General features: G+C 39.8%; 1 protein-coding gene across 11 annotated transcripts in view; it reads right to left on the bottom strand.

The window, feature by feature from the left end:
• The window catches only part of CAMK2B (calcium/calmodulin dependent protein kinase II beta), a 214,818-nt gene that overhangs the window by 8,243 nt on the left and 178,831 nt on the right, over positions 1 to 27,744 (bottom strand). For 4 of the 11 annotated variants that reach the window (XM_070952294.1, XM_070952297.1, XM_070952293.1 and 1 more), the window contains 8 exons: positions 21,891 to 21,931; positions 21,449 to 21,520; positions 12,963 to 13,011; positions 9,409 to 9,528; positions 8,457 to 8,582; positions 6,433 to 6,537; positions 5,760 to 5,888; positions 4,511 to 4,645 (listed from right to left, as the gene is read on the bottom strand). In XM_070952294.1, the coding sequence (XP_070808395.1) occupies positions 4,511 to 4,645; positions 5,760 to 5,888; positions 6,433 to 6,537; positions 8,457 to 8,582; positions 9,409 to 9,528; positions 12,963 to 13,011; positions 21,449 to 21,520; positions 21,891 to 21,931 (777 nt within the window). The remainder of the gene's footprint in view (positions 1 to 4,510; positions 4,646 to 5,759; positions 5,889 to 6,432; positions 6,538 to 8,456; positions 8,583 to 9,408; positions 9,529 to 12,962; positions 13,012 to 21,448; positions 21,521 to 21,890; positions 21,932 to 27,744) is intronic. The other 7 variants (XM_070952302.1, XM_070952303.1, XM_070952299.1 and 4 more) reach the window with 4 other exon arrangements.

Raw genomic sequence — 27,744 nt, 5'->3', positions numbered from 1 at the left:
GGCCAATAATATTTAATTATTTTAAATTGTTTTTAAATTTTGTATGTATTGTTTTTTACTCCGGCTGTTCACCGCCCTGAGTCCTATTCTGGAGAAGGGCGGTATAGAAATTTAAATAAATAAATAAAACAGAGAAATCTATTGTCCTCTTACAATGTGGGCTGAATCTCCACATATCTCTGAAACCAGCACACACAGGGAGATGCAGGAATTACAATGCACTCAAGTGACTCAATTAAAGCAAGTGCTATTTTTTCAGGATTTTTGGAGGTTGCGGTAATTGGATGCCAGACTAAAAGATTTTTGGAGGATCAAGAAAATGACATTTCTTTTTTCTACCTCCAGTAACCTCCAAGATCTTGTTTCTACTTGAAATCTCCTGGTGCTTGAATAAGTTTTGCAGCCAGTGAGAATCCAAAGGCTTTCAAATGAAACAATATGCATGCCCTAATTTCGTGATGGCGAACCTATGGCACGTGTGCCCAAAGTGGCATGCAGAGCCATGTCGCCTAGCATGTGCGGCGTTGCCCGTTCCTCTTCTGGTTTCTGGCACGCATGCATATGTGACGATTAGCTGGTCTTTGTGTGTGCGGCAGTGCTGGAAGCCAGAAGAGCTGGTCTTCCGTTTTCTGGCATGAGCATGCGCGCCGGCCAGCTGATCGGCATGTGCGCATGCATGGCAGTAACCGGAAGACTTGCTAAAAACTGGAAGTACCTTATCCGGAACGCACATGCCCCCTGGGCAGCTCCTCTTCCTGGTTGTGGCCCTGACGAGCATGTAAAGTGCTCCCTTTTCGGCACTTGGTGCCATGCACGCACATGCACGCTCGCTTTTCGGCACTCGGTGCTAAAAAGGTTCACCATCACTGCCCTAATTGAAACTAACATGACAACTTCCTGCCTGAGGTTCCCTGGATTAATTGGGAGAAGTAGAGAGCCAGGAAGGTGTCTGTGAATCACATAGTTAGACACTATATGCAAAAAGGACAGAAGCATTCCTTTGGTTCTGAGAAGAAAGATAGTACAGGTAGTCCTTGACCACAACTGAGCCCAAAATTTCTGTTGTTAAGCAAGACAGTTATTAAATGAGTTTTGCCCCATTTTATGACCTTTCTTGCTGTAGTTATTAAATGAATCACTGCAGTTGTTAAATTAAACACAGTTGTTAAGTGAATCTGGCTTCTGTATTGACTCTACTTATCAGAAGGTTGCAAAAGATGATCACATGATCCCGGGACACTGCAACCATCATAAATACATGCCAGTTGCCAAGCATTGGAAATTTAATCATGTGACCATAAGGATGCTGCAATGATTGGAAGTGTGAAAAATGGTCATAAGTCACATACATTTTCAGTGCCACTGTAACTTTGAGCAGTCACTAAATGAACTGTTGTAAGTCAAGGACTACCTGTATTAAGAAGAAGCTTGAGTTGGCCCTTCCCTCAATCACTGGGGTCTAAAAGGGAAGCGAGGAGCACAATCAGGCTGGCAAGATTGTGTTGCTGTAGCCTATTTCAACAGAATTCTAATCTTCCTACAGAGTTGATTTTACTGGTTGGTCTACTTCATGGGGTTGATAGGTGAGAACAAGCATGTATATTTATAATTGCTGGACAATCATGCATAAGACAGACAGTTACCTTTGATTAACCATTTCACAATCATCAATTAATTGGACATCATTATTTGTCTAACAAAATTATACAAACTGCAGATGGTAATATCTAGAAGGAAGACTCAGTCTTAACGTACACGTATTGAATCAATTAACTCAGGGGTGTCAAACTCAAAGCCTGGTGGCCAGATCCGGCCCGTGAGGTGCTTAGATCTGGCCCATGGGGTTGCCCTTGAAAGAGTGAAGGATCAGCCTGTGGTGCCTCCAAATCTCCCTTTTCAGCTGGGACGGCCTCCTGCAACCCTCTGCCAGTGAAAATGGAGCTCGGGAGCCTGTTTTCGCTGACAGAGCACTTGGGCCACCACAGGCGCCCCTGACACGAGTGACATCAAGTTGGCCATGCCCACCCTGGCCACACCCACCCCAGCCCCCCAAGGTCAAACACAACTCTGATGTGGCCCTCAATGAGGAGGATTTTTCATCAGGTTCGCCTGATCCGCCAGTTGCGTCCCTATCTAGATCGGGACTCCCTACACACAGTCACTCATGCCCTCGTTACTTCTCGTCTGGACTACTGCAACGCTCTCTACATGGGGCTCCCCTTGAGGTGCACTCGGAGGCTCCAACTGGCGCAGAGTGCGGCCGCGCGGGTGGTGATGGGAGCGACATGGAGTTCCCATGTGACACCTCTCCTGCGCGAGCTGCACTGGCTCCCGGTGGTCTTCCGAGTGCGCTTCAAGGTTCTGGTTATCACCTTTAAAGCGCTCCATGGCTTAGGACCTGGTTATTTACGGGACCGCCTGCTACCACCAATAGCCTCCCACAGGCCAGTACGCTCCCATAGAGAGGGGCTCCTCCGGGTGCCGTCGGCCAAACAATGTCGGCTGTCGGCCCCTAGGGGGAGAGCCTTCTCTGTGGGGGCACCTACGATTTGGAACGAGCTCCCCCCGGAGATACGTAGGATCCCGGATCTGCGCACCTTCCGCCGCGCACTTAAGACTTTTCTATTTTATCAAGCTGGCCTGGCCTAAATCTTCCCCCTTTTTAAATGTGGAAATTTTAAATTTTAAATTCGTCTTATTTATAGGGGTATGGGTAAGGCGTTTTAAATTGGGGAGCCATTTTAGATTTAATTCTGTTTTAAACGTATTTTAATTGTTTATATTGTATGTTTTTAATTTTGGCTGTTCACCGCCCCGAGTCCTTCGGGAGAGGGGGCGGTATAAAAATCTAATAAATAAATAAATAAATAAATAAATAAATAAATAAATAAATAAATAAATAAATAAATAAATGAAATCAAGGTTGACACCCCTGAATTAATTGATTAAACAGCTACGTTTTTTTCCATCTGATAAGCAGATTTATGTATACTTAATACACTTATTTGGGACAGTAAAGGAAAGCCATGTATTTGCACACAAATGTCTATATCCAAGTAATTTAAAAGTGAAGGTGGGCAACATTGGTACTACTTTAAAATCACTTAGTTGAAATACTAAGCAACCAGTGCACACTTAGAAACCCCAATGAATATTTATAATTGTGGTCTGAAAAGTATTAGATTACAAGGGCAGGAGTTGCATGAGAACACAGGGATAATGAACCCTACATCTGGTGCTTGGGTAAGGAAATGCTGCAATAATCAGAAAAATGGTACACTCTATATTGTTTGAAAAGCTCAAACCATATCAATGTATTACTTGTCAAATGCTCAATCAAATAAATGCATTATCAACATAGTCAGCATAACCAAAACACAACTGATAGCAACTAAGGCTTCCATCTTACACACTAGAAAATAAGACCACTGAATACAGCAGGACTTGCCTCTGAATAAAAATGAGCAAGACCCCACTACATATCAACAAGAATATAAAATGATTAATGTACTATTATAGAACATATAGTATTAACCTTTGAAAGTAATCACAGGCAATATAATGTTTGGGATTAGGACTATGGATATTCAGGGTCATGTCAACATCAAAAGCAGGAGTGTACAATCTTGGTAACTTGAAGACCTGCGGACTTCAACTTTCAGAATTCCCCAGCCAGTTCTGCTGGCCCAGGAATTCCCTTTTAACCTAACCTACCTCCCCATTAAGTTGCCTTGAACTTTGGAGGAAAGATAGTTTATGAATTATAATATTAGCATAGCTAGCCACCTGCTGCACTGGGGCCATCTTGGCTCTCCTCCCACCATCCCCAAAGTTGAAGTTGCATGGGTTGCAAAAAATAAGGCCATGGCTACAGTATAAGTAATATGTCTTCTGGGATGTTGGTTGGAAAAAAAATAGAATTCTGCTTTTCCAAAGGACAAAGAGAATAGAATGAATTAAACATAGGTAAAGGCAAAGGAATTGACCTGGTGCCACTCCAAATAAAAAGGCAACATTTGCACATAATATGGAAACATGAAACATAGACGTAACATGGGTTCTTCTGATGTTTTTGGCCAATATCTGCCCTTCCAAGTAAATCCAACCTGTAAGTTCTTCACCAATGCCAGCTAGCGTTAAAAGTAGCTGAAGTTCAACATCTGCACATGGTTAGAGCCACTGATCATAGAACACTTGTCAGTACCTTCTAGGTTTAAGTACTTGATACAAGCACAACACATCTTTCACGCCAAGACCACTTTTGCACAAGCCATCTGCATACACTGCAGTCTGCACAATCCAGTTCTCTCATGCACATGTATCCCACCTTCTTAGCTTGCATTTAGAGCAACCTAGTGAAGATTTAACCATTCAGGCAAAGGCACATGGCAATAAGCGTTAGGCTGTTATTTCACACCTACAGTGTCACAAGAACTGAATGTTCTTTCAAGTCTGAATAGATCAAGCAGGGCTCAGCTGTTGGCTATCAGAGACCACTTGCGCTACTTACGATCTGAAGGAAGAGGACTAGCAATGGGTGGAAATGGGAAAAACTGGGTGGCAGCAGGCTGTGACCCTTCAGCTTCTGAGGCTCCAGAGCCCCTTTTCACCATGCTTAGGACATCAGACAACTTGGAGGCTGGCGCTAGACAGATGTAAGAAGGCATGGAGGTAATCATAAAATAAACAAATTAAAACAGATCAAGGATGTGGGGAAAGGAATCCTCAAAATGGTATGTGAATTATTTATTCCGGCTCAGCACTTTATAGGTAGGCAGGTCTTAACCTGACTGTTCCCTTATTTTATGAAAAAAATATCTGTCCGTGTAACAATCCTACTTCACAACCTAACCTGGTTTCTTATAGGCTTCCAAGTGCAATTCAAGGTGCTGGTTATCATTTTTGTTATTGTGGCACCTGACCTCTCTCTGCCCTTCTCTCAAAAGTATGGCTAGCCCTGATCCAGTTGGTCTTCAGAAAGGCAATAAAACGTGGGTTCTTTTTCTTGGGCTTTGGGGTTGGGATGATTGAAGCTTCCTTTTTGGAGAGACACGTGAATATGAGTTTCTGGTTGCCTGTTTGTGTTTTAACTGATGTTCATCATTATCTATTGCATGCTTCCCACAGTTGCAATGTTTAACCCATTCCATAAATGAATAAACAAGGAAGCCCAACTTAAAATTTTTCCTTGTCTCTGATTCTGTATTAGAATTAGAAAGAACTCTGGCTGAAACATAGTTGACCTATTTCACAAGATAAATTACTAATTCTGAGAACCAGCTGGAAACCTGTCTCTTCCTCCTGATTTATTACAGCATCTTCAGCACAAATTAGTTTACCAGGTACAAATTCTTGCTAGAGAACAGTCCCCAATGGAGCAGCTTTCTACTTCTTTGGAAGCATTTCAGCCCTGATCAATGTGTTATTTCCTTCACCTTCCCTTTCAGTTTTTGAGTTGCCATCATGTTTGTTCTAAAGCAATCTGACCTTTCTGAAAACCTCCAGAAGCTAGAGACTACCCACAGTTTTCAGGGAAACCTCTGGAATAAGAGTTTTGCAAGATTAGAATCGTGCTGCTTGTGTGGGACTAGGGACAAGCTCAGCTACATCAAAGACAAGTCATAGAAAATCAACAATAATCTCTTAAAGGGGAGATCAATGGGAAGCCAAGTTCCCGTGTTTAAAAAAAGAGCCACAAAGGGCTCATGTCAGTTGCAGGAATTGTAATAGAGAAATCCCAGGGACATTCCACTACTTACACGAGGGAGACAGAGAATTGGTGACAATAGAAGGTGGTCCAGAAAGGGGGCTGGAGGTCTTTGGCTCTTCACTTTCGGGGGGCGCAGAGCCCCTTTTCATCATGCCTAACACATCACAGAGTTTGGCGGCTGCGATGGCAGTAGATGAGAAAAGGAAGGGAAAATTGAGAAAACAAAACAAATGGTGCAACCAGAAGAACAGAAAGGGAGGGAAATCCCTTTGTAGCGGCAGAATGTTGAAGAGAATAACCACTCTTGTGCAACTGCACGAGGGAAATTACTCCTCTTTAAGCACAAGAACTTTATTTAGAAGAAAGGAAGGTGGAAAGCCGGAGGTCTAGCACAACTCGGTGCAGCCAATTCATCATGGAACAACTCACCATGGCCAATTTGCCGCAGTACAATTTGCCATGGAACAAGAATTACACTAATATTGAAGAATTGATGGAATATAATAATTAAAGAAACGATGGCAAAGGAGGGACAACATTAAATTGAATTGTTGAATTGTTCCATGGTGAATTGTTCCACAGCGAGTTGGCATGGGGAGTTGTCCTGTGACGAACTGGCCATGGTGAGTTGGCTGTGGCAAGTTGCCCATTCTGAAAGCCAGAGGGATTCAGCAAATTTGTGACATGCCACTTTAGAGGCAAGAGATACCCCTGCTACTTACACTGCAGAGGAAGAGGATTAGCAACACCCGTGGATGGATTAGGCAGGGTAATGGAAGGCTTTGGGTCTTCAGCATCTGGGGGTCCAGGACCCCTTTTCACCATGCCTAAGACATCAGATGGTTTAGCAGCCAACGTGAGATGAGGAAGAGAAAGATGAAGAAACAAACAAAATATAAAAAAAACACAGAGATGGGAAAAGTAAAATAAGATTAAAGAAAGCATTCCACTGAAGGGAAGGATGTTTCTCAAACGATTAAGAAGCAAGTGGCTTGCATCAATATCCTCATATGTTTGCATGTTTAAGGCATTAATCAGAGGCTAAATTGTACAAAATGATTGCTGATTAGTTAGGGGCGCACAAGTCTTCTGTTCATTTGGCCCGCAAAAGTGATTGCATATGTTGTTTTTGTGAATTAGCATCTAGGTGCAGTCCTGAATTCTTGAGTGAAAGACTTTTTTGCCCCAAGAATTACATGAATTGCATAATAAACACGGAACAAAATCTGATGAGGTTCCTAGCATGTGCACATAAATTTATATCAAGCCAACCCATCAATCCTTTCAGTACACTTTACTGATTGAGTATTCCAACATTGAAGGGATGTTCTCCCATAAAAAGCAAGAAAAGCTAGTTCTGTAGAGCAGTTCCTACTTGGCTGTAATCAGAAATCTACTTACATTGGAGAGGAATGGGACTTGCAACAATAGAAGGTGAGAAGGGCAAAGTGAGAGAAATATTTGGTTTTTCTGCTTCAGAGCACTCTATTTTAGCTGGCCTCGTACCTTAGAGAACTAGGCAGCTGGGACGAAAAAATAGAAATAGGGAAGGCAAGAAAATCTCTAAAATGTTGAGTTGAAAAATATTAGAGAACTGCATTAGGACAAGAACAATAACAATATAACAGAAGGGACCTTGGAGGTCCAACCCCCTGCTCAAACAGGAGATGATATACCATTCCGGACAAATGGTTGTCCAATCTCTTCTTAAAAACCTCCAATGATGGAGCATTGAGAACTTCTGGAGGCAAGGCATTCCACTGTTTAATTGTTCACACTGTCAGGGAATTTCTTAGTTCTCGTTTGGATCTCTCTTTGGTATGTTTCCACCCATTGTTTTTATTAAATTTGATAAATAAAATAAATAAATTGTTTCTTATCCGGCACTTAGGTACTTTGAAGAATAGGGTTGGTTCCATCCGGATTTCAGCAGGTTCTGACCAGTTCTGGAGAACCAGTAGCGGAAATGTTGAGCAATTCAAAGAATCGGTAGTAAAAATTCTGACTGGCCCTGCCTCCATCTATTCTCTGCCTCCCAAGTCCCAACTGATCGGGAGGAAATGGGGATTTTGCAGTAACCTTCCCCTGGATTGGGGAGGGAATGGAGATTTTACAGTATCCTTCCCCTGGAGTGGGATGGGATTTTACAGTATCCTTCTCCTGCCACACCCACCAAGCCATACCCAATTTTGAAACCCACCACTGGTCCCATCCTATCTGTGGCAGCCCCTTAAATACTGGAAGACTCCTATCAAGTCATCCTTAGTCCTACTCTTCATTAAAGCAGACATACCCAGTTCTTGCATACAACATTCATTGTATGTTTTATATATGTTTGGGATCCTTTTCACATGCTCTACAATTCTCTATCTTTGTGGAAATCCAGAAATCCTGTTGTTATTATTTTGAATTATTTCTTATTCCATCTCTACAATTACAAGAATTTTCCATATTCGGGACTAATTATTTTAATTTGTTGCATTAATTCCTGCTGAGATTAAAAAAACATTAATCACACTGTAGACCTTTTGATTTAGTATAATTTGACATTATTACTTTGCAGGACTTTCAAATGGATCATACAATCTTTGCTAATGAAATCCAAGCCAAGAATGCACTCATTATATTTCATTAAAGCAATGTAAGACCTGGTTTAATACCAAGCCACAAATGCTTTCTAGCAACACTCTTTTTCAGCTACATAGCCGTTGAATTCTGCACATCCTAGCACTCACACACTACTTACACTGGGGAGGGAGAGGGCTTGCAATAGCTGGTAATATGCAGGGTGAAGAATTTGTTGGGTCTTCAGCCACAGGGGTAGTACCTGATCCCTTTTTCACCAGGCCTAATACATCAGAGAGCTTGGAGGCTGAGACAGGACAAATGAGAAAGGCAGGGAGGGAGAGAGAGAGGGAAGGAAAGAGAGAAGATAAAGGAAGGACAACGAAAAGTAACAGTGAGGTAGAAAAAAAAATCTGAAAAGATGACTCAAAGATGCCAAGAATCCTTTAACCAATGCACCAAGTATGTTTTATCTATTTAGTTATGGCTTTCTAAATCAAATTTCTCCTAGCATCACTGAGGCAAATGACTTAAAGTTACATGGATATGAGTAAGGGCTAAGTTGAAAGAATTTTGTCTAAGTTCAACTACTACCATACTTAGTCCCGCATTGCGGATGTCTTTTTTTTTTTTTTTTGTAATCATTCTTCTATATGGCTGAGCCTACAAGAGGCCTAGGGATTTGGATTTCTACCAAGTTTGCAAGCAAGATTAGGGGACCCAGCTTCTATGTTTTTTGTTAAAATAATTACAGGCAACGTGAAGCTGTAGCCATGATTTGAGGCCCAGACAGAATTGAAGATTAATTGGCAAAATCATTACTCAATCTAGCCACAGTTCAAATATGAAGGTCCATCCAGAGTGGATGTTATCAAACTCTGGCACATCAAAGAGGAAGAGATGAAAGAATTAAAGGTTCAAATAGGTTCATTCAGATAACAGGAAAACCAGGCTTGTTGCCATAGCTGAATGAAATCCATGGCTTAAGGCTTATAATTAGGAGTCTTCAATGGAAAGTGGAACAGGGGACCATTTTATTGTAAGCTGCCCAGAGTTGCTTAAAATCGGCAGCCCTATAAATTTTCCAAATAGACAAATAACAGATAAACCAACATTGGGGCCTTGCAACTTACAAGCAGCCGTGATTGCAGCAGCAGCAGATGAGATGACAGATGTCTGCAGGCTGGAAGGAAGTTCAGGGGCAGATCCTGAATTCACGTGACTTTTTACAAGCTCATTATCAGTGCTTTTAACTGGGGAGAATGTGAAAGAGTAGAAAAAGAAACAGAAACACCATAAAGACAGAAAGGAAAAAAAATCCAAAGAACAGCGACACCTTTGGTGGAAGGAAAAAAACAAAATAAGGAGACACAGAATGGGAAAGTAAAATGTATTTTAATAGAAAAAAAAAGAATAGGGAAATGGAATTAAGATACACAGACACATAGAGGCAACATACTTTCAAGTATGACAAGCAGGAATGTTTGATTACATTCATGTCCTGCCTGGGTAGGGACTTTTTAACAAGATTATCTGTAGTGGTTGAAAATTCAATTCTTCCCAGTGGGCTTCACCCCTTTAGTCCTAATAGACAACTTTCCTTCTCCTTGGAAACAGGCAATAAAGCATAAGCTGGCCTTCAATGGACTTTCCCCATTGTTTTTAATATCCCAAGGCTACAATCAAGCCAAGCAAGTGGTTACCAGAAGAATAAGAGACATGGAGTCCCATCTAGAACTTAACAGGATATCTCTCTACAGAAGATATCAGATTAAGTGGGGTGTGTGGGAACCAGCAAGGTATCCGAAAGACCTGAGTTTTCCAAAGAGTAGAACAGCATCTTTTACAGCCAGACTTAATATCCTCCCCTCAGCACTCCTGCAGGGCAGGAATGATAAAACCACAATAGCTGAGCGAATATGTACAACTGGCAATGGGGAAATTGAAGATATTTCACATGTCCTATTGCACTGCAAGTTCTATAGGGACATCAGATCAACATATGTTCTCCTTCTAGTAGAGAGATTTCTAGGGAGATCAGGTAACTTCTATGTGAACCATCTCCTCCAGGATTCAAATCCAGCCACCACTTGTGCAGTAGCAAAATTTTGTGCTGCTGCAATGATAATAAGGAAAAAAATATCTAAAGAACTAAATATCTTTATTCATATTAATACTTTGCTTAACTATTTTCCAATAATTTCTAGATAATGTTTAACTTTTGTGCTGGTCTGTGACTTTAATGAAGATTGATTCTGATTCTTTATAAGGTATCTGAGCAGCAACATAGGATATGGTTAGACTCAGCTTAGCTCTTCTTAGGTTCTAAACTCATTTCTCTTGATCACATTGATCTGGGACCATCATTTAAGCATCATGGCATGGCATATTTCATAACTCTACCCTGGCACTGATCATTTGAACAATCTATGGAGAAAGTGAACGATACAAAAAGATGCACATTCTTTATGAAACCACAGAGATTTGAGACAAGACTTGTATCATGTAGTCTTCACTCCTCATTTGTGAAAGGTTACATGAGGCGAAGAGATATGACAAAGCTTTCCCCGAGGGTGGTCCTTCTGAGTTCTCCTATCACCTCTTGGGCTTTAGAATGTCTCCTCTGCCTTTTGCTTGATAGCACTAGAAGCCACATGTCTAGACATGCACCCACGTTTTTCTCTTGGAAATGCAAGCTGAGTCTTAAGTAAGTTTTGTAGAAAACACAAGCCCAATCTAGCATACATGTAGACCATGCACACACATGCCATCCATTACAGTAGAACTACGTTACACAAATTAACCCTCATTAGTCAAGGACCAAAATTTGACCCCAATACTGTAGCAGGAATCTACCCTCTCCTGCAATTGATCTAGAGCTCTGCTTTACTAAATATAAAAGGTTATGCTTCAAAACAGAAGTTACGATATTTGGTGGAAAAGGCATATACAGGAAGTACAGCTACATGTTGGACAGAAGACAAAGCTTAAGGTTACTCTGAAAGAGTGCTACCTCTCCTGGTTTGTGTGTGTGTGTGTGTGTGTAGGTCTTGAACCCAAACAATATAAATCCAACCTTTCTTCCTTTCTCTTTCAACATAAGGTTATCTATAGAGCTGTGGTGGCACACCGGTTAGAATTCAGGGTTAACTCACTGCTCACTCCAGGAGTTCGATTCTGAGCGACTCAAGGTTGACTCAGCCTTCCATCCTTTTGAGTTGAGCAAAATGAGGACTCAGATTGTTGGGGGCAATATGCTGACTCTGTAAATTGCTTAGAGAGGGCTGTAAAGCATTGTGAAGTGGTATATAAGTCTATGTGCTATTGCTATAGTGTCAAAAACCTTTGCACTGGTTGACTGGAAGACTGGTGCACCATTCTTCCCGTTCCTGGACCAGAAGGCCTTGCTCACAGTGATTCACATCCTAGTCACCTCCTGTTTGGATTTCAGTAACATACTCTTCATGAATGCCTTTGAAGAACATTTGGAAACTGCACCATGTCCAGAATGCAGCAATGTGGGCAGTTTTTGATGTTTCCCATACATTCATATAACACCACTACTCTGTGAGCTGCACTGTATCCCAGTAGGCTTCTGGATGCAACTGAAGGTAATCGTTATCACTTATAAAACTCCTGCACAACATAGGACTGAACTATTTACAAGACTGCTTATGTCCCATCATCTCTGCTCATCCCACTATATCTAGCAGGGAGTGTCCTCTGTCATACAATGTCATCTTGTTGGACCTTCATGGCCAACAGGCCTTGTCCTGTAGATCCTGTGGGAAATGCTGGTGGCATCATGATTGGAGGGGGAATCACAATATTCAGGTTGTTTTGATGGAGCAAAATATACAGTATCTTAAACATCACAAAAGCTTCATATTACTTTCTGATCTTCCTCTAGTAGGGCAAAACTGACTCATTCTATCTTGCTTATCAATTTCTTTAAATGTGTTATTCAAAAAGAGATGTGGTAAACATGGGTTAGGTTAAGTAGGGTTTTGAGCCTAGATTGAATTACCACTTAAAGAAAACACCAGTAATTATGGCAGATACAGATTTCACAAAGGTGACATTTCTCAAGTATCCTTGAAGATTGATTTGTCATCACCAAGTGTCAACAGCCTGCAAGCACTGGAGTACAACACCTTCATAATAAGCCAGGATTCATCAAACAAGTGAGAACATGCACATCTGTTTTCCATTTGCCCACAAAGAGCCTTGGTAGTACAGTGGTCTAAGGCACCCTGTTATTAAGCTGGTTATTAAGACCAGCTGCCTGCAATTACTGCAGGTTCGAATCTCGCCAAGGCTCAAGGTTGACTCAGCCTTCCATCCTTTCTAAGGTAGGTAAATTGAGGACCCAGTTGTGGGGGCAATAAACTGACTTTGTATAAATATACAAAAGAATGAAGGCTATTGCTTAGCGCATTGTAAGCCTCCCTGAGTCTCCGGAGAAGGACGGCATATAAATCAAAATTTTTTTTAAAAAAAAAACTTCCTTTCTAGCTATGATCTAAAACAGAGTCTGCATTTATCAATTTCTCCTATGTAAACTGCTACGGCTTCCAATATTCCATTTATAGTCAAGCGCACAGACAATCAGGAATATGCAAGCGGAATAACTAACTCTCCAGATGTCAAGCCTTTGACCCCTGGGCCAACTCCTTAATTCTGTTACCTTTCGTGTCTTCATCCTCTATGGTGGTGTTTGTGCTGTCGGATGATTCCTGTGGAGACAAATAGGAGTAGGAGAAAAAGAAAACAGAAGGTTAGCAGCGCTGGCCACAAAAAGATGTTTGAGGAGATGATGAGCATGTACAACTTGAACTTGAGACCAGAGAATCTGGATAAATCAGAAAAGAAACTGTGGGATACTCAAAACTCTCCTTTTTCAAATAACAATAAATCGGCATATTAATCAATATAGAAGTATCAATATAGAAGTATCTGCCCCAAAAAACTAGGGAGATGGTTCACCAAGTATACCAACTTAAAAAACAGAATTGTAGTTGGCTTGGTTTTTCTTGCTTCTTAAGGAAGAACTCAAATCTCATCTTTAGTAAGATTGATAAAGACTTCTCATGCAGAATTGAACTGGAAATTCCATTTTTAATGTTGCAGTGTGAATCAACAAGGAAAAAATGCACAACTGGCATTTGCTTCTATATATGGGTGAACCTTGAGATAATTATGTCTCCCAGTAGTTGTGCCAAACCCTATTTACTACTGGAGTATCTGTCATGACATAAACTTACTCTTGTTTGCAGAATTATGGTCTGGCTCATAACTATAAGAATGTTCTCATTTCTCATAAGCATTTCATCAAAGAATGTTATTCTAGAATTAAGACTTGTCAGACTGTCAAGTGATTGTGGCAGCTCAGCTTCAGCAACTAAGATGTGGGGACTTCAACTCCCAGAATTTCCCAGCCAGCTATGCTAAAGTTGTGGAGAAACACTGATTTACAGCATGATATTCTTTGAGGTGTGGAGCTGGTCTGGGGATAGATATTACTACTCTTCCTAAAAGTAAAGCTTATTTGGAAATAAATGCCATTGATTAGATTAAGGGGCCTGCACAGAATAGAATCTTATCCCTCACATACTATTAAGATTAATTCAAAAATTCAAAATTCCAAACAGAATGATTAGTTTTTTAAGAATCATGTAACTTTTATAAAAATGTATACTAATTAATATTAATTAATAAATCAATAATTTCCCCCTTCTGTTCAATTATGTTTGATTCTTGGAGACTGCCTGGAGTCCCTGCAGTTTTGCTGGGGGAAGCAAATGCAATAAAAGCAGCAAATGTGATAGTCTCACAAGTTCTTTTGAACATAAACCACCTATCTCATTTGTCAAAAACAGAGTAGATTTAACATTATGATAATATTTTATAACGGTTCAGTTTGCTGTGACACCTTAAAGAAAATGGTTGCTCTCCCTCATCACGAAAAAGCTATGTTTCTAACAGGAGAGGATTTTCCTCTCCAAACATTTGCAACAGAAAAGAATATATTCTAGAAATAATTGTAAATATGAACAGAAGACCTTAGTAGCCTCCATTTATTGCCCAGTTGGAAGAAAGTCAGAGCCCCATATTCAACATAATCTCCCCAGATTCTTCATCCCAATGTAATCTGATATATGGGTACCAGTCCCCAGACTTATTTTACTTCCTCTAAAAAAACAAGTTGTATAATTAGAAAAACATTATCCTTTTTTTCCCTTAAAATTCATCTAAACCAGGAAATATTCTGTCCAGAAGAAAAGATAAATAAATGGGGAGGTTGGTACTAACATGGTTTCCTTGACCAGCCTCTATCAGATTTAACCTTTAAAAAACAAAAAACAAACCAGCCAACAACCCACAAAAAAAATTCCAACTGGTTCTCTTCTTAAGGCTGTGTCAGATGCACTGAGTGAATGGGCTTGAAGAGATAGCATAAACATGGTAAAAAATTAAAGCCCCTGCAGCGAAGAATGGGTTAAGAAAATGCAGGTCTGGGTGGAAGTGAAGGCTGGGACCGATAATGAATGATAGTGACATGGAGCAACTATGCTGGTCCTCAGACCATCCAGCCTCTTGGGATGTCTCTCTTTGGTCTGCCTGGCTGCGTTCTTTCACTTGAGCATGAAGGAGCTCTGGGGTCAGAGTTGAGGCTTTCTTTCCCATCCTATCCCCCAGCACAAAAATGCTCAGTTGAGACTTTTAGGAGTATAGTTGGGATTACGAGAGTCTCCACACAAATTAAGAATTTGAGATGGGGAAGGTTGCCTCCCACATCTGGAGTTCTCAATTTGTGTGGAGACTGCAGTAATCCAAACTAGCAGGCTCAACACATCTAGGACCAGAACAGGAGAAAACAGGTTTGAAGGAAAATCCCATCCTCCAGAAGATCTAGTTCCAGGTGACAAGCGACTATCAACTTCTTCCCCTCAATTCCATCTGTTCTGTCTGGACCACCTTCATTAGCCTCATTGTAAGCCTAAAAGACCTGGAACAAAATGTAGGGAACATACCACCAGCAAAGGAGTCATGGAAATTCTTCACCTTTCTCCCCAAATAGTGGAAAGTCTAATATTTGCGATTCTTCAAGCAGGCCAGACCTTTCAAAAACAGTGCTGCAGTTGTAATTTCGTGCTTTCTATAACACCTCAAAAGGCAACTCTCTTCCCCCATCCTTAATTAGGCCAGTGGACTAGGGTCTAGGTTGCAGGATTTCGGGTATACGGAAAAAGGCACAACAAGAGCCTACGGTCTGTCCCCAGAGGTGAAATTACACAGCAATGCAAGGAGCAGGGGAAAAAAAGTCAATTTTTATCCAAGATAACAAAAAGGGCAAAACTGAGGAGAAGGAAAGACAGGCAGCAGTACCTTAATGCTGTCCACTGGGTTATGGATAACGGTGGTTTGAGGTTCCTACAGAGGAAGGAAAGATGAACCAAAGAAGAACAGAACAAAGAAGAGGAAGGAATTAAAAAAATATATATAAGGAGAAGAGGCAATAATTGGAAGAGGAGATGGAGCAGAAAATGATGGTAAAAAATATGAAAAAAGGGAAAAGGAAGGGAAAAAAAGACCAAGACCCACATAAGAGCAGGGGAGGGGAACAAAATGGAAGGGAAAAAAGCAAAAGGCAATTAGTTCAGCAAAAGGCAAATGATTAACAAACAAAAAGTGGCAGAATAAATCAGGAAGAGAAGAATCAAAACTGGATTTTCCATGAATGAAACCAAAAAATCATATTTGAACCCCATGATAAAATTGCTGTGACTCCCTTGGAAATGGAGAGGGCAAGCAGAGGTATCTATGTTTAATCTGTTTGCGAGCCAAAGAAATTGCTGCAATAGGGAGCATGGTCAGGAGAACAAAGAAGAAACTTATAGGTGGGAGCGGCAACCAACCCTCCTACCTGGGCGGTTAACATCACAACGCAGGTTCCACTGAAGATGGAAGGAGGGAAAAACGTAGCAAAAGAAGAGCAGAAGGTCCTCTGAACAAATTCCTCAGACTTGTGCTATGCTCTGAATTTTTAAATTAAGAACCAATCTCTACCTCACTCCATGGGCGCATTCCATGATGATCCTGTAGTTTGGATCTCTCACCCATAGGTTCTGGGTACACAACAGAGGGCTGAGCAAGAGGTATGGGGTATGAAAAGTCCATCCAATATAATTCTAGAGATAGCTGAGCAGAGGTTTTGCTCGCTGAGAACTTACCTTCCATAACATATGTTGTTTTACAAACCTTCAGTGCTTTTCTGACACTTTTAAGATGTACTTACCTGGAAGCAGGTAATTCTAGGGCACTAAACTAATTTGTTCAGTTGGCATGGATATGGACAAGACTTTTATGGCTTGGTGTAGGCAGGGTGGTAAAGCGAATTTGGCAGGAATAGGCAACATGTAAGAATGTGAGATCGGTCTCTTTTTTTACATGACTGTTAAAGTATCAGCTTCTCACCAGGTGGTTTAAGAGGGTAGAGCTTGGGAGAAGAAGGACCATTCCAAAGCTGAGAAACTACCAGAAAACCTGTCTATAATGTATTTGATATGGTCTAAGAATTATCCACACATATATCTCTACTTCTTTAGTAATAGTGAATGTGCATGTGTGGCCAATGTGTGCTAAATATGCTTAAAGGTCTTGTGTGAATATAGTGGAGAAGGAGAAGAGATATATGCATGTTAATAAAGCTTTGAAGCAATAAGCAATAAATAACGCATGCTTTGGTGCAAGATCTTCCAAATTCAATCTTTGGCATTTCCAGTTAAATAAGCACGTAGCTTGAGATGATTCTTCTTTCTTGGGAACCTTTAAAAAAATCCTGTCAATCACTATTCAGCTGCCTTCTCCAAGCTGATGCATTTCAGGCAGGCTGGGCACCAGGGATATTGTAGTCCCAATGCCTTTAAAGGAGATCAGATTGGAGAAGGCTGCTGCTGACCCCAACACAAGGTTAACAGAATAACAGAGTTGAAAGGGACCTTGGAGGACTAGTCCAAACCCCAGCTCAAGCAGGAAAGTCTAAACCATTTCAGACAAATGGTTGTCCAATCTCAGTTAGATGAACAATTAATCTGAGCTGTTAAAGCAACCTCCTTCGTCCCTGCTTCTTAAGGTATTTTCAAAGTAGGCTTGATCCTAAGTTCACCAACAATTTGGAGAGTAATTAAAATACATTTGTGCTGCATTATGTCTTAGAACAACAGCAGCTATGAAAGGAAGTGCTGAACCAAAATCTAAAGAAATGGGGCACAGTTCAGTCATTTTTAGATAATTGTGAAAGCAAGACATCTTTTTTCTACAGCTGATACCTACAATCCAGTTTGTGCAAACCTGCAAAGTATTCCAGAAAGAATATGAATTACTATAATGGCTTGTGTAGCTGGACTTAAAGGCTAGAGACCTAATTGTGTAAGCTTGGTACAGCTCAATAGTCCTTTTTATGCGAGGGGTTGGGGATCTTGAACAATGAGTTCATAAAAGGGCAGGTTTCGGTACTCACGAATTACCTATTGACACAGGCACCAGTGCTACCCATTTAAGAGGCTATTCAGAACTAGCAATAAAAGCAAAGCATCTTGACTGCCACTGAGAGGAACTGAATAAAACTATGTTTGAGGGTTGCAGATGAAAGTCAATTCCCATCTGAAGAGATTGGAACGATGGGTGGGAGTATCAGCCGGGGAGGGGAAGCGGGAGTGAATGGAAGCAAAAAAATCTTAGGTTTCACATCGCTTTTCAAGATCCAACCCTGTGTTTCTTGCCCCCACTGGCAAACTCTGAATTGATGCATTCTTCACCAGCCGCTCTGTAATATTTAATATGCCACATAGGGCTCTAGCTATTGAAATCTCTGAAGGGTTGGCCTCCTTGCCTTCAATAAAGCCAAGCTCTTGCTTAATAGACAATTGGAGAATTGGGTTGGGGAAAAAACCATCCATTTTGCTCAATTAAAGGCAGTTTTCAACCCTGTTTCTTTGGAACGCAAATATTTGTTCCCCTTGATTACAGAAGGAATCTGTAGTTCCTGCCACACTGAAGAAACTGACAAGCTTTTCCCAACATATATTATCATCTAGGGTGCTTCTATGCTGGGGAAAAAACTTCCAGAGTCCTATTAAGTTTATTCTCTGGAATCTTTCCTAGCATCAACTACATAAATTGACTATAGAGAAATTTGCCATCAAATTCAATTTCTTGTTGAAAGGAAGGGCCAACAATTGACATATGGGAATGATCATTGGGAAATGATCACTACCCACCAATACTCTGAAAATAGCGTTTATCATATAACGACAGCATTTCAAAGTGCCTCTTTTAAGCTCGTAAGAGAACCAAATAACTGGAATACATGTTTTTCATCATTAAAACCAGTTCAAAGTCTAGTTTTAAATTGAATAATGACAAAGAAAGCTGTTGAAGATAAATGGGCTGTAAACCAATATTGAATATGGGTCTCATAGAAGAAAAGAAGTAGTTTGTGCTGTAAGAAAGAAGTTCAACCTTGTTGTTTTGATCAATGATAACAGCCCATTTACTGCATTTTTAACACTCTGCTACCTTCCTAGTGTACGTATAATGTAAATATGCTCTATTCTCTTCTGGACAGCTCCATATACTGTTTGGATTCATATAATTTAATTTAAACCTGCTGTCTCCATCCCTTGACCTCTTTTAATACTTTTTGTACTAAAAAATTAGTGGGCAAAGAAAACCTTTCAATAAAAAAATGTCACAGTTATTTAAAGAATTAGTCTCATTGTCTAATTTGTATCATATTCATATAAGCAAAGATAGCAGAATGCAATTACCTATAATTGCCCAATATGTTTTCAATCTGCGTCTTTCTGAAAATTCATTAAAATCCCAGTTGTGGAATTTTATTTCTCTTCAAAAGCAACATAAATTTCAAGATATCTTCCTAGCCAGCAAAGTCAATGTAATTATATATTAAGACTTCATGAAAAACATTATTACAAAACTGATATTTATTTGGTAGAACAGCTCTACTGTTCCTGTGTTCAAATACAGGACCTCCAAGTTATTTAAAGAATTCCATATTTGCCACCTACGTAAGGGGAACCTACTGAAAATAAAGACCAAAATAGAAATATCTTTAAGGTTTGCAAATACAGCTTCTGAGAGCTTTAAAACTTTTATAATAATTCTAATTCCTTCACCTGTTAATGCTTCATTGACTTGTTGACGGTGGAGCAAAGTGTGCAAAGTTTAAATAGTTCCTATACGTTTTACCCCAATGCCTTACTTTACAGCTTTTTCATATATATATATATATATATATATATATATATATATATATATATATATATATATATATATATATATATTTACAACAATTACATAATAACAACCTAGAATCTGTAACTCCTATGAAAACAAATGGAGCCCTGCAGATCAATTAATGTTTGCTATGCCACACAGTTATGTCCCAGAATTATTATTCCAGGAGTTTAAAAATATGTATAATGTACATTCTTTTGCACTTTTTTACACTTGAGAGTAAGGCTTGTGGAAACTTGGGATAGGCTCTCAGTGGAATAAAATATTTAGAGAAAATTAAGAGATTTAAAATGGAAAGGTTGAACCTTCCACCATACAGAACCTGGGCCAGAATTGATCAGAGCAGTTCCAAAACTGAGGTCAAGAAATAGCGGCTTTAAATAGCAGATTTAAGAAACAGATTTCAGTTGGACATTAGAAAAATGCCAAATGGTTGTTCAATCAAGTAGCGCATTGCCTCCAGAGTGAAATTGCCTTTGCTAGAAGTATTTAAAGAAAGACGGATTGGACACCTGTCAGATACTGAAGCACTGAGGAAGGTCCTGGATTAAGGCTCAATTAAGGCTTCTCTTTAACCTCTCATATTCCATGATTGTACAATTTTATCCTCCTTTTCTAACCAGGTATGTTCAGACTCTTTCTCAATATCAACACATCTCGACTCTTTCTCAATATCCAAACACATCTGGAAAGTACCAGATTGGAAATATCTACTTTATAATCTATGTCTAAATTTTTAAAAGCATGTTAATATCATACTCAATTGGTTTTGGATTTTTCTACTCAGAAACAACTGTTTTAATAGTAACCCAGAATTGCTGTCACTTTTGAGGAACTTTAGCTTTTCTAAGGTTACTTAATACATTACTCCCAAATGTGATCTATAATTATACCTTATTTTCTGTGTACTAGAACCATATTCAGATAGTGTTCCTATAGGTGTTCAAATTTTCATTTTGTGAAAACTGGAAAAGTTTTCGTTTTGCTGGTTTCTCCAGTGGATTTCATACTTGCCCTATTGAAGTCTCATTTAGCACCAAATCGTAAAGTAGCCATGAAGTTATGAATATTTAAGTTTCAGTAACCAACATGACCTCTGGATTGAACACATCTGGAAAGGAGGTTTTGATACTCAGGCACTAAGTACAAATTTGCACAAAGCAGACCAGGGTGATATCCACAGATGGGATTCAGATGTTTAGAGGTGGGAAAAAATTAATTGACAACCACAGTTACTGGGTTCTATTATTTCTCAGAATGACTGATGAGACAAGGTGTAATTATAAGACACTCTTGTTTATTCTTTCTGACCAAGAATAAAAAGAGGCCTTTGTTTTTCTTTTTTTGAGGACGAGGTGGGGAATTTTTTTTTTTTTGATTGTCTGCTGGGATATAAGACAGTATTAATTTGCAATTCAAATATCCTTATCTTGTGCCTTGTATTATTGAATGGGAGAACCCAATCAATGTGGAATACACTGCGGCTTAATTTTGTTACCAGGAAGCAAATTAAACATTTAAAACTGCACTAGATCCTAGGTAGCAAGATCAACTGAATGGGGTCTTCTGGTTTGGACTGCCTAAGGAGTAAAATATATATATGGAGGATAAGCAGGAGGACCATGAATAAATTCTGAACTGTCTCCCAACAATGGAGCAAGAATAGCATGAAACAATTTAGGGATTCACAACAGTATCAGTTAGAGGCAGAACACAGAGTTGAAGTCCTTAAATCATGTATAGTTGTATCAGCAAGCATTAAAGAGCAATTATAGCAGTAAAACCATGGGGAAATCAGTGTCCCAAATGTTTTGTATAAAAACAGAAATAAAAATAGAAGGGAAACTGTACCAGTGCGGCTGGAGGAAGGGTCCCTTTTGGACTGGTAACTCCGGTGCTGCCTTTGGTGCTGTTTGTCTGAGGCTGTATCAAACATACACATTTTTGTCAATGAAGAAAAGAATACAAAACACTTTTCATTCAGATAATCCATATCAAGGCCATTTAAACTCATAAAGGGTGCATCATTTCATGATTTTACCTAGCAATTATGTACAGATAAAGCTTTGGAAGAGAATGGGCCCTCCTTTCACCGCGGTTCAGAGGGTTTTAACTTGTAGAGAATAGAAAAGTACTTTCATTTCTACCATTTAGCTACTTTGCTAATTGAGTTTCTGAAAACGATTGTGGGTTTAGAGCAGAATAATCTCTCCCTTTAATACGGCACAAGCCCAAATCTTTCCCTGGTTTTCTCTTTCATGGAATGTTCCACAAAAACCAGAAATATATTTACCTTCACGCCGTCCGCTTTCTTATTCAGTAAACTTTTAGCTGCTGCATAAAGAGGGAAGAAGAGATTTTAGTGGTAACTCTCTTATTATCTTGAGAAATACTCTGCACTGTCTAAATAGTCCTTCCCCCTACCCCCCCCAAAAAACAGTTTCCCCCATCCAACTGCTAAAAGGCGACTTGAGAACAATGGCTAAGCCCCAACATCTCCAAGCCAGAAGTAGACTTACAGATGAATAAGTTTCACCAGTGGGCAACCTCCCAAAAGCAGGGAGGTCAGTAATGGGTCTGCAATAATACAAAAGAGTGGAAGCTTTGCTCAATGGTATTTTAGTCACTGTTGTTTCTCAAACTGCCATTAGCTTGGCTTAGGCACACATTATTTGTCCAAACTGTGCCCAACCACAAGGAGGGTGTCTCTATACAGCAGTGTTCTGTTTAACAAAGCAGTAGTTTGAATAAAGTGGGACAGGATCCTTCTATGGAGAAATTCCCCAAGCATTCCTTCTCCCCTTTAGCTGAACTTGCAGAAGAACATAGACAGCTTCTTGAATACTAATTTTGTGCTAATAGCTCCAAGACCTATCCTAAGTACCTACTCATTTTAGAGACGCTGACATTTGCACTGAATATGCTAGATCTTTTCAACAGAATTGCATACAGGTTCTTTTCTTTTTGAAATAAGGAATATCCGTCTTTCTTATACTAGGTAAAGTATAAGAAGACAACCTTGAATCTTGCAGATGCCCCTATAACTATCTTGGCAACAATCTATCTTCTTCTAAGGTGATACTATCATCACCATCATGATGCAATCTAGTCCCACAGTCCTAGCATCCCCCAGTAGTTTCCCATTTAGGTATGCCTACAAGTCAGTGTTGATACCTGGTGACTGTCTGGATTGGTCCTTGCAGTTTTCTTGGCAAGACTTTTGGGAGTGGTTTGCCATTGCCTCCTTCCTAAGGCTAAGAGAGTGACTGGCCCAAAGTCAGTCTAATGTGGACTAGAACTCACAGTCTCCAGTTTATAGCCAGGTGCCTTAGCCACTACACAAATAGGCTCTCTCCTTTTGCACTGAGAATTTCCAAATTCTTAAACATGAGCTGTAACCCAAGCTGACTCTTGCCAACCAAGCTGTACAATTCTGCTCCTAGCAACAATTTTTATCTTCGAAGCAAGGTTGGAGCTCATATTCTGATTTCTAAACAAGTCACATCTGCTTCTTTACTGAAGCCACTCTATTACAGTCCATTAAGCAAGCTGCATTATTTTCCCATGTGTTAAGATTGTGACATTACGCCCAACATAGCATCAGTCTTTTTTCCTCTGTAATTAGGATTTCCTTGTAAATGGTGGTATAGAATCATTTCATTTCCACCTATATCTCATGAGATATTGATAATTCTCAAAAATTCAATGATTAAGTACTGGCTTCTTATGTCGGGTTGCAGTATGTCATTCAGAGAATATAGATTTCTTGGCCATTGCATGGTTGGTTTTTGTTTTTCTAATTGCTTCTTGTTGCTATTATTTGGCTGAGGAGAGACCCAAGAGTGATATGGGGAGAAAAAAAAGCTGAATTGAAATGAAATGCATGGTAAGGCTGAGAGTGGGATTAAGAAGAGTGATAAGAGCAAGTGTGGTAGGGATTAAGACTAGAAACTTGGTTATCTGTTATTTGGATCTGGTTACAAGAACTTCAGGGAATCAACAATGCCATGAGAATCCTCTAGGGATTGAACAATTGATGACTATTGTGTTGTATCTGGGCAAAAACCAGGTAATTTGTACAGTTGAATGTCTAGTGTACAGCAAAAGAAATCGAGTTACAATCTATTATTGGATCTATTATGAAAGCACTATGTCAGATGGAGCACCATCTGCGGAAGAAGATGACTCCCTCTGCTTCTGAATCCCAGTCTTATAACCCTCTTGGTCCCACATTAAGTCCAGTCACCACCATTGATAGTTATTATATCAAAGGCCAGAACTCAACAAAAAGTTTGCTTACCTTACAGAAATTTACAGAAGAGGAAAAGGCGAGAGAGACAGGCAGTAAGGAGGAGGATTGGAGGAGGGATAGGGAGAAAGAGAGGGGGAGAGAAAAAAAGGGGAGGAGAGAAAAAGTGTTGAGACAGAAAGCAAAGCCTTTGGGACAGAGGCCCTGTCTTGACACCAAAGGGGAGTGAAGCAGCAGCACCAGCACCACAGAAGCAGCACCACATACGCACAGGGAGGAAATGGGCCACACAATCACCACACTAATGGAAGAATGGGAACTCAAGGATAGAAAATGGACTCCAAGTAAGATGACATCGTTTTCCACAATGTACAACTCTGGAACACCAGAATCAACATCACTCGGGTTTTTTTAAACACATAACTCTTTTTCTACTCTTCCCTTAATGCTAAATATTCTGGCTTGTAAAGGTTTTCTTTTCTTTTTTTCCAAGTTTACCTGTGATTCATGATGTAGTTCGTGATGAAGTGTGGAATTTGTCCTAATAAACTTGATACTCCAAAAGTCAGTCCCTCTCAAACCCATTTGTTGGAACTGCAAACCCCAGAATTCGTGAAATGGGACCAAACAGAGGAATTCCACCCTGGAGGTGGCTGCAAGATTGGTGGCAGACTCCATCTCCTTGCTCTCTGTCCTCCACCCATCAATCAGTAGAACAACTTGCCTCCAGAAGTTGCAGGTGTTCCAACACTGGAGATTTTTAAGAAGACACTGGACAACCATTTGTCTGAAATGGTGTTGGATTTCCTGCTTGATCAGGGGGTTGGACAAGAACCGTGATGGCAAATCTATGGCACGCATGCCCAAAGTGGCACACAAAGCCATGTCTCCCTGCACGCACAGCCTTGCCTGTTTATCTTCCGGGTTTCTGGTGTGCATGCGCATGCAATGATCAACTGCCCTTGGCCCTGCACAGCAGGGCCAAAAACTGGTGTACACATGCAGGTTGGCCAGCTGATTGTCGGGTGTGCATGCGCATCAGAACCCGGAAGTTCGGCTTTTCTGGAGCGCAGCCCTGACGAGTGTGTGTGCACACGTGACATTTCCACACAACCTTTCGGTCTCGGTGCCAAATAGGTTCACCATCCCTCCTCTAGGGCTAGAGTATCCCTATGGTGAGATAGGCAGCAAATAAATTTAACAAATAAAATAAATAATAAATAAATCCCAAGAAGTATGATCAATGGATTGTGTATTGGATTGAGAACATTTTAGTCATATAACGTTCTTGGAAATGACTACAATCATTGCTGCTACCTTTTAGCTTTAAATGGCTTTGTGTATAATATACATTTTGATAGAAACAATATTGGCAAGTTCATTTATTAAGAGCAAAGATGGGGCAATAGCTGATATATCTCTGAATGTTAGAATTACTGGTCTAGCTATATAGCAATGCCTCCAAATGTAAGAAGAATCTACAACAGAATGTATTACAGTTTATTATGCCGGGTGCAGAAGAGGAAATTACAGCTGTTCTTCAATATTGCTATATCTCTAGCAGCATGTAAAGCCTCAAACACCCAAAAAGAAATGCAGAAAATCTGTTTATTAAGGATATAGCCCATATTCCCCTAGTTCTCCTTCCTTCCCCTAGTTCTTCTTCTTTCTGATCAATCCAAATGTGTTACGGAGAATCCTTTACATCTGCAAGAGATTTATGAGCTATGTTGAAAGGTGCTGTAAAAAGGAAAGGAGGAACGTGTTTTCATCAGCAGACAAATAGCACTAGATCCAATTCGATATCCTTTGTTTTTAAGCCACCATAATCAAAACAATGAAGCTGACCTCAAAGAGTACTTGGAAAGTACACAAGATGACTTTCTCCTCACCCCATCAGAAGGAGGTAGAATATTATCATTGTATCTTGATTTTGTCAGAAGTTATGTCAGCAAATCAGTATTTTAAATGAAGGTATTTTCCTTGGACTGGGTCCAGGAGCTTCAGCTGTTGGATAATGCAGTGGTCAAGGTGTTGGGTGGTGCATCCAGCTATGTGCATAATTGAAGCAACTGCAGTATTGGCTGCCAAGTAGCTATTATGCCAGATTCAAGGTGCCATTTTTGCTATATAAGACACTAAAAAAATCTGGACAAACCACTCAACACCATTACACTCAACACTATGGATTGCTGAGGTCATCAGAGAAGTCTTGCTCTTACAGACAAGCCTCCCTTGTGGCCACCTGAACTTTGGTACCATTTCCTCCGAACACTGGTCAAGAGCCCTTCAGCATTTGTTATAGACCTCTCTCTTTCCTGTATCAATGTTGGAAGAGTTTTAGTTTAGTTTAGTTTTTTTCCTTCCACCACCTTTCTAATGAATCTGTTTCAACCTTTTTCTTATTGATCTTATTTTGGCCATTTTTATGGTAAGGTGATAGATTGAGAAATAGTATCTATCTATCTATCTATCTATCTATCTATCTATCTATCTATCTATCTATCTATCTATCTATCTCCTCCATCATCATCATCATTTATCTATCCATCTATTTTAAGTGCCCAGAGTTTCTTTGGATAGTGGAATGAGTGGCATATAAATTTAATAAACTAAAAAAGTGTTCATGACCACACATATCTCAAAAAGTGATTCTGTGTGGTGTACAGGAAGTGTACGCTACTAAGTATGGAAACAGAATAAAATATATTAAATAATAACTAAATGAAATGGGCCATGGCAACAACTCTGTTGCAAGAAAAAAAAAATCAATATTTCTTGTGCTGGCAATTGTTATGAATCCAGTAAAAATCTTGCATTGCTTAGAATTTGGAAGGGAAAAGAATTGTGATAGGAAAAGGTTCAAGAATCATTGACCATTCTTGGATATAGGCATTTTAGTCCCTACAGCAGTCTCTATATTATGTCCAACATTTGGCAGCAATATTTATAATATCTTCTAACAGGCAGAGGACAATAGGAGAAGGGCTTGGCTTCACTCCAAGAGCAGAATCAGAATAGCACATATTAATCATCAACCTATTCTTGTAGAATCAGGAAGCTAAAGAATAATAATACACCTGAGAATTAGAGGACCAAATGCATTTCAAAACGTATGTTGATCAGGCAGCTACCAGAAGAATATATATTCATCTCATGGTTGTCTCTATTCTTGGAGTTTCTTCTACTGCTTCTGTAGCATCAATCCTGTGTCTCTCTCTGAAAATGAGGAACTGGCTACATCAGTGTTTCTCAACCTTGGCAACTTTAAAACCTGTGGACTTCAACTCCCAAAATTCCCCAACCAGCTATTACTTATTATCTGGAATTGAAGTCTTAAAGTTGATAAGGTTGAGAAACAATGTGTTACAGTATTTCATGTTCAGCATTAGAAAAACTGCTATCAATTATTAATTGGATAACATATTCTTGAATTTCAATTTTAGAAGATGCTAAATTAGAAAAACAAGACTGGAATATCACGGATGATCACTGCAAAGGTTACAGGATTAACAGAAGCACTTTCTGTGGTAAAGCAAAAATCTGCAATACGTGAAGCAGCTTTAAATAAAAACTGAGAATAAAGGGTGAACAAGAAGACTTGGAGCTTTAAAATATCTAAAATCCTTGCGGGGGCAATTTGCTGAGATGACAATAATAAAAGATGTTACTGGTGATTATGTAGCAGCAGTAGCCATAGAGGCAGAGTGGAAGAATCCAAATGGAATAATTATAACTGTTCCCAAAGAAGAAAACCTACTTATTAAGCCTTTTCTGGATCTTAAAGGAGGCAGTTTTAAGTTCAATACAAAAATGAGCCTTTGTGTCTTTCCTTCATTTAAATTATGGGAGTTGGTCCAATACATGAAAAGCCCTGGGTTGGAGAAGTTTGGAGAAG

The sequence above is a fragment of the Pituophis catenifer genome, unplaced genomic scaffold (genome assembly GCF_029215685.1).
Source record: "Pituophis catenifer annectens isolate HBS135680 unplaced genomic scaffold, rPitCat1.0.hap2 SCAF_12, whole genome shotgun sequence".
NCBI classification, from domain to species: domain Eukaryota; kingdom Metazoa; phylum Chordata; class Lepidosauria; order Squamata; family Colubridae; genus Pituophis; species Pituophis catenifer.
Note: the sequence above shows the minus strand (reverse complement) of the source record. Positions and strands in the feature narration are given on the sequence as shown.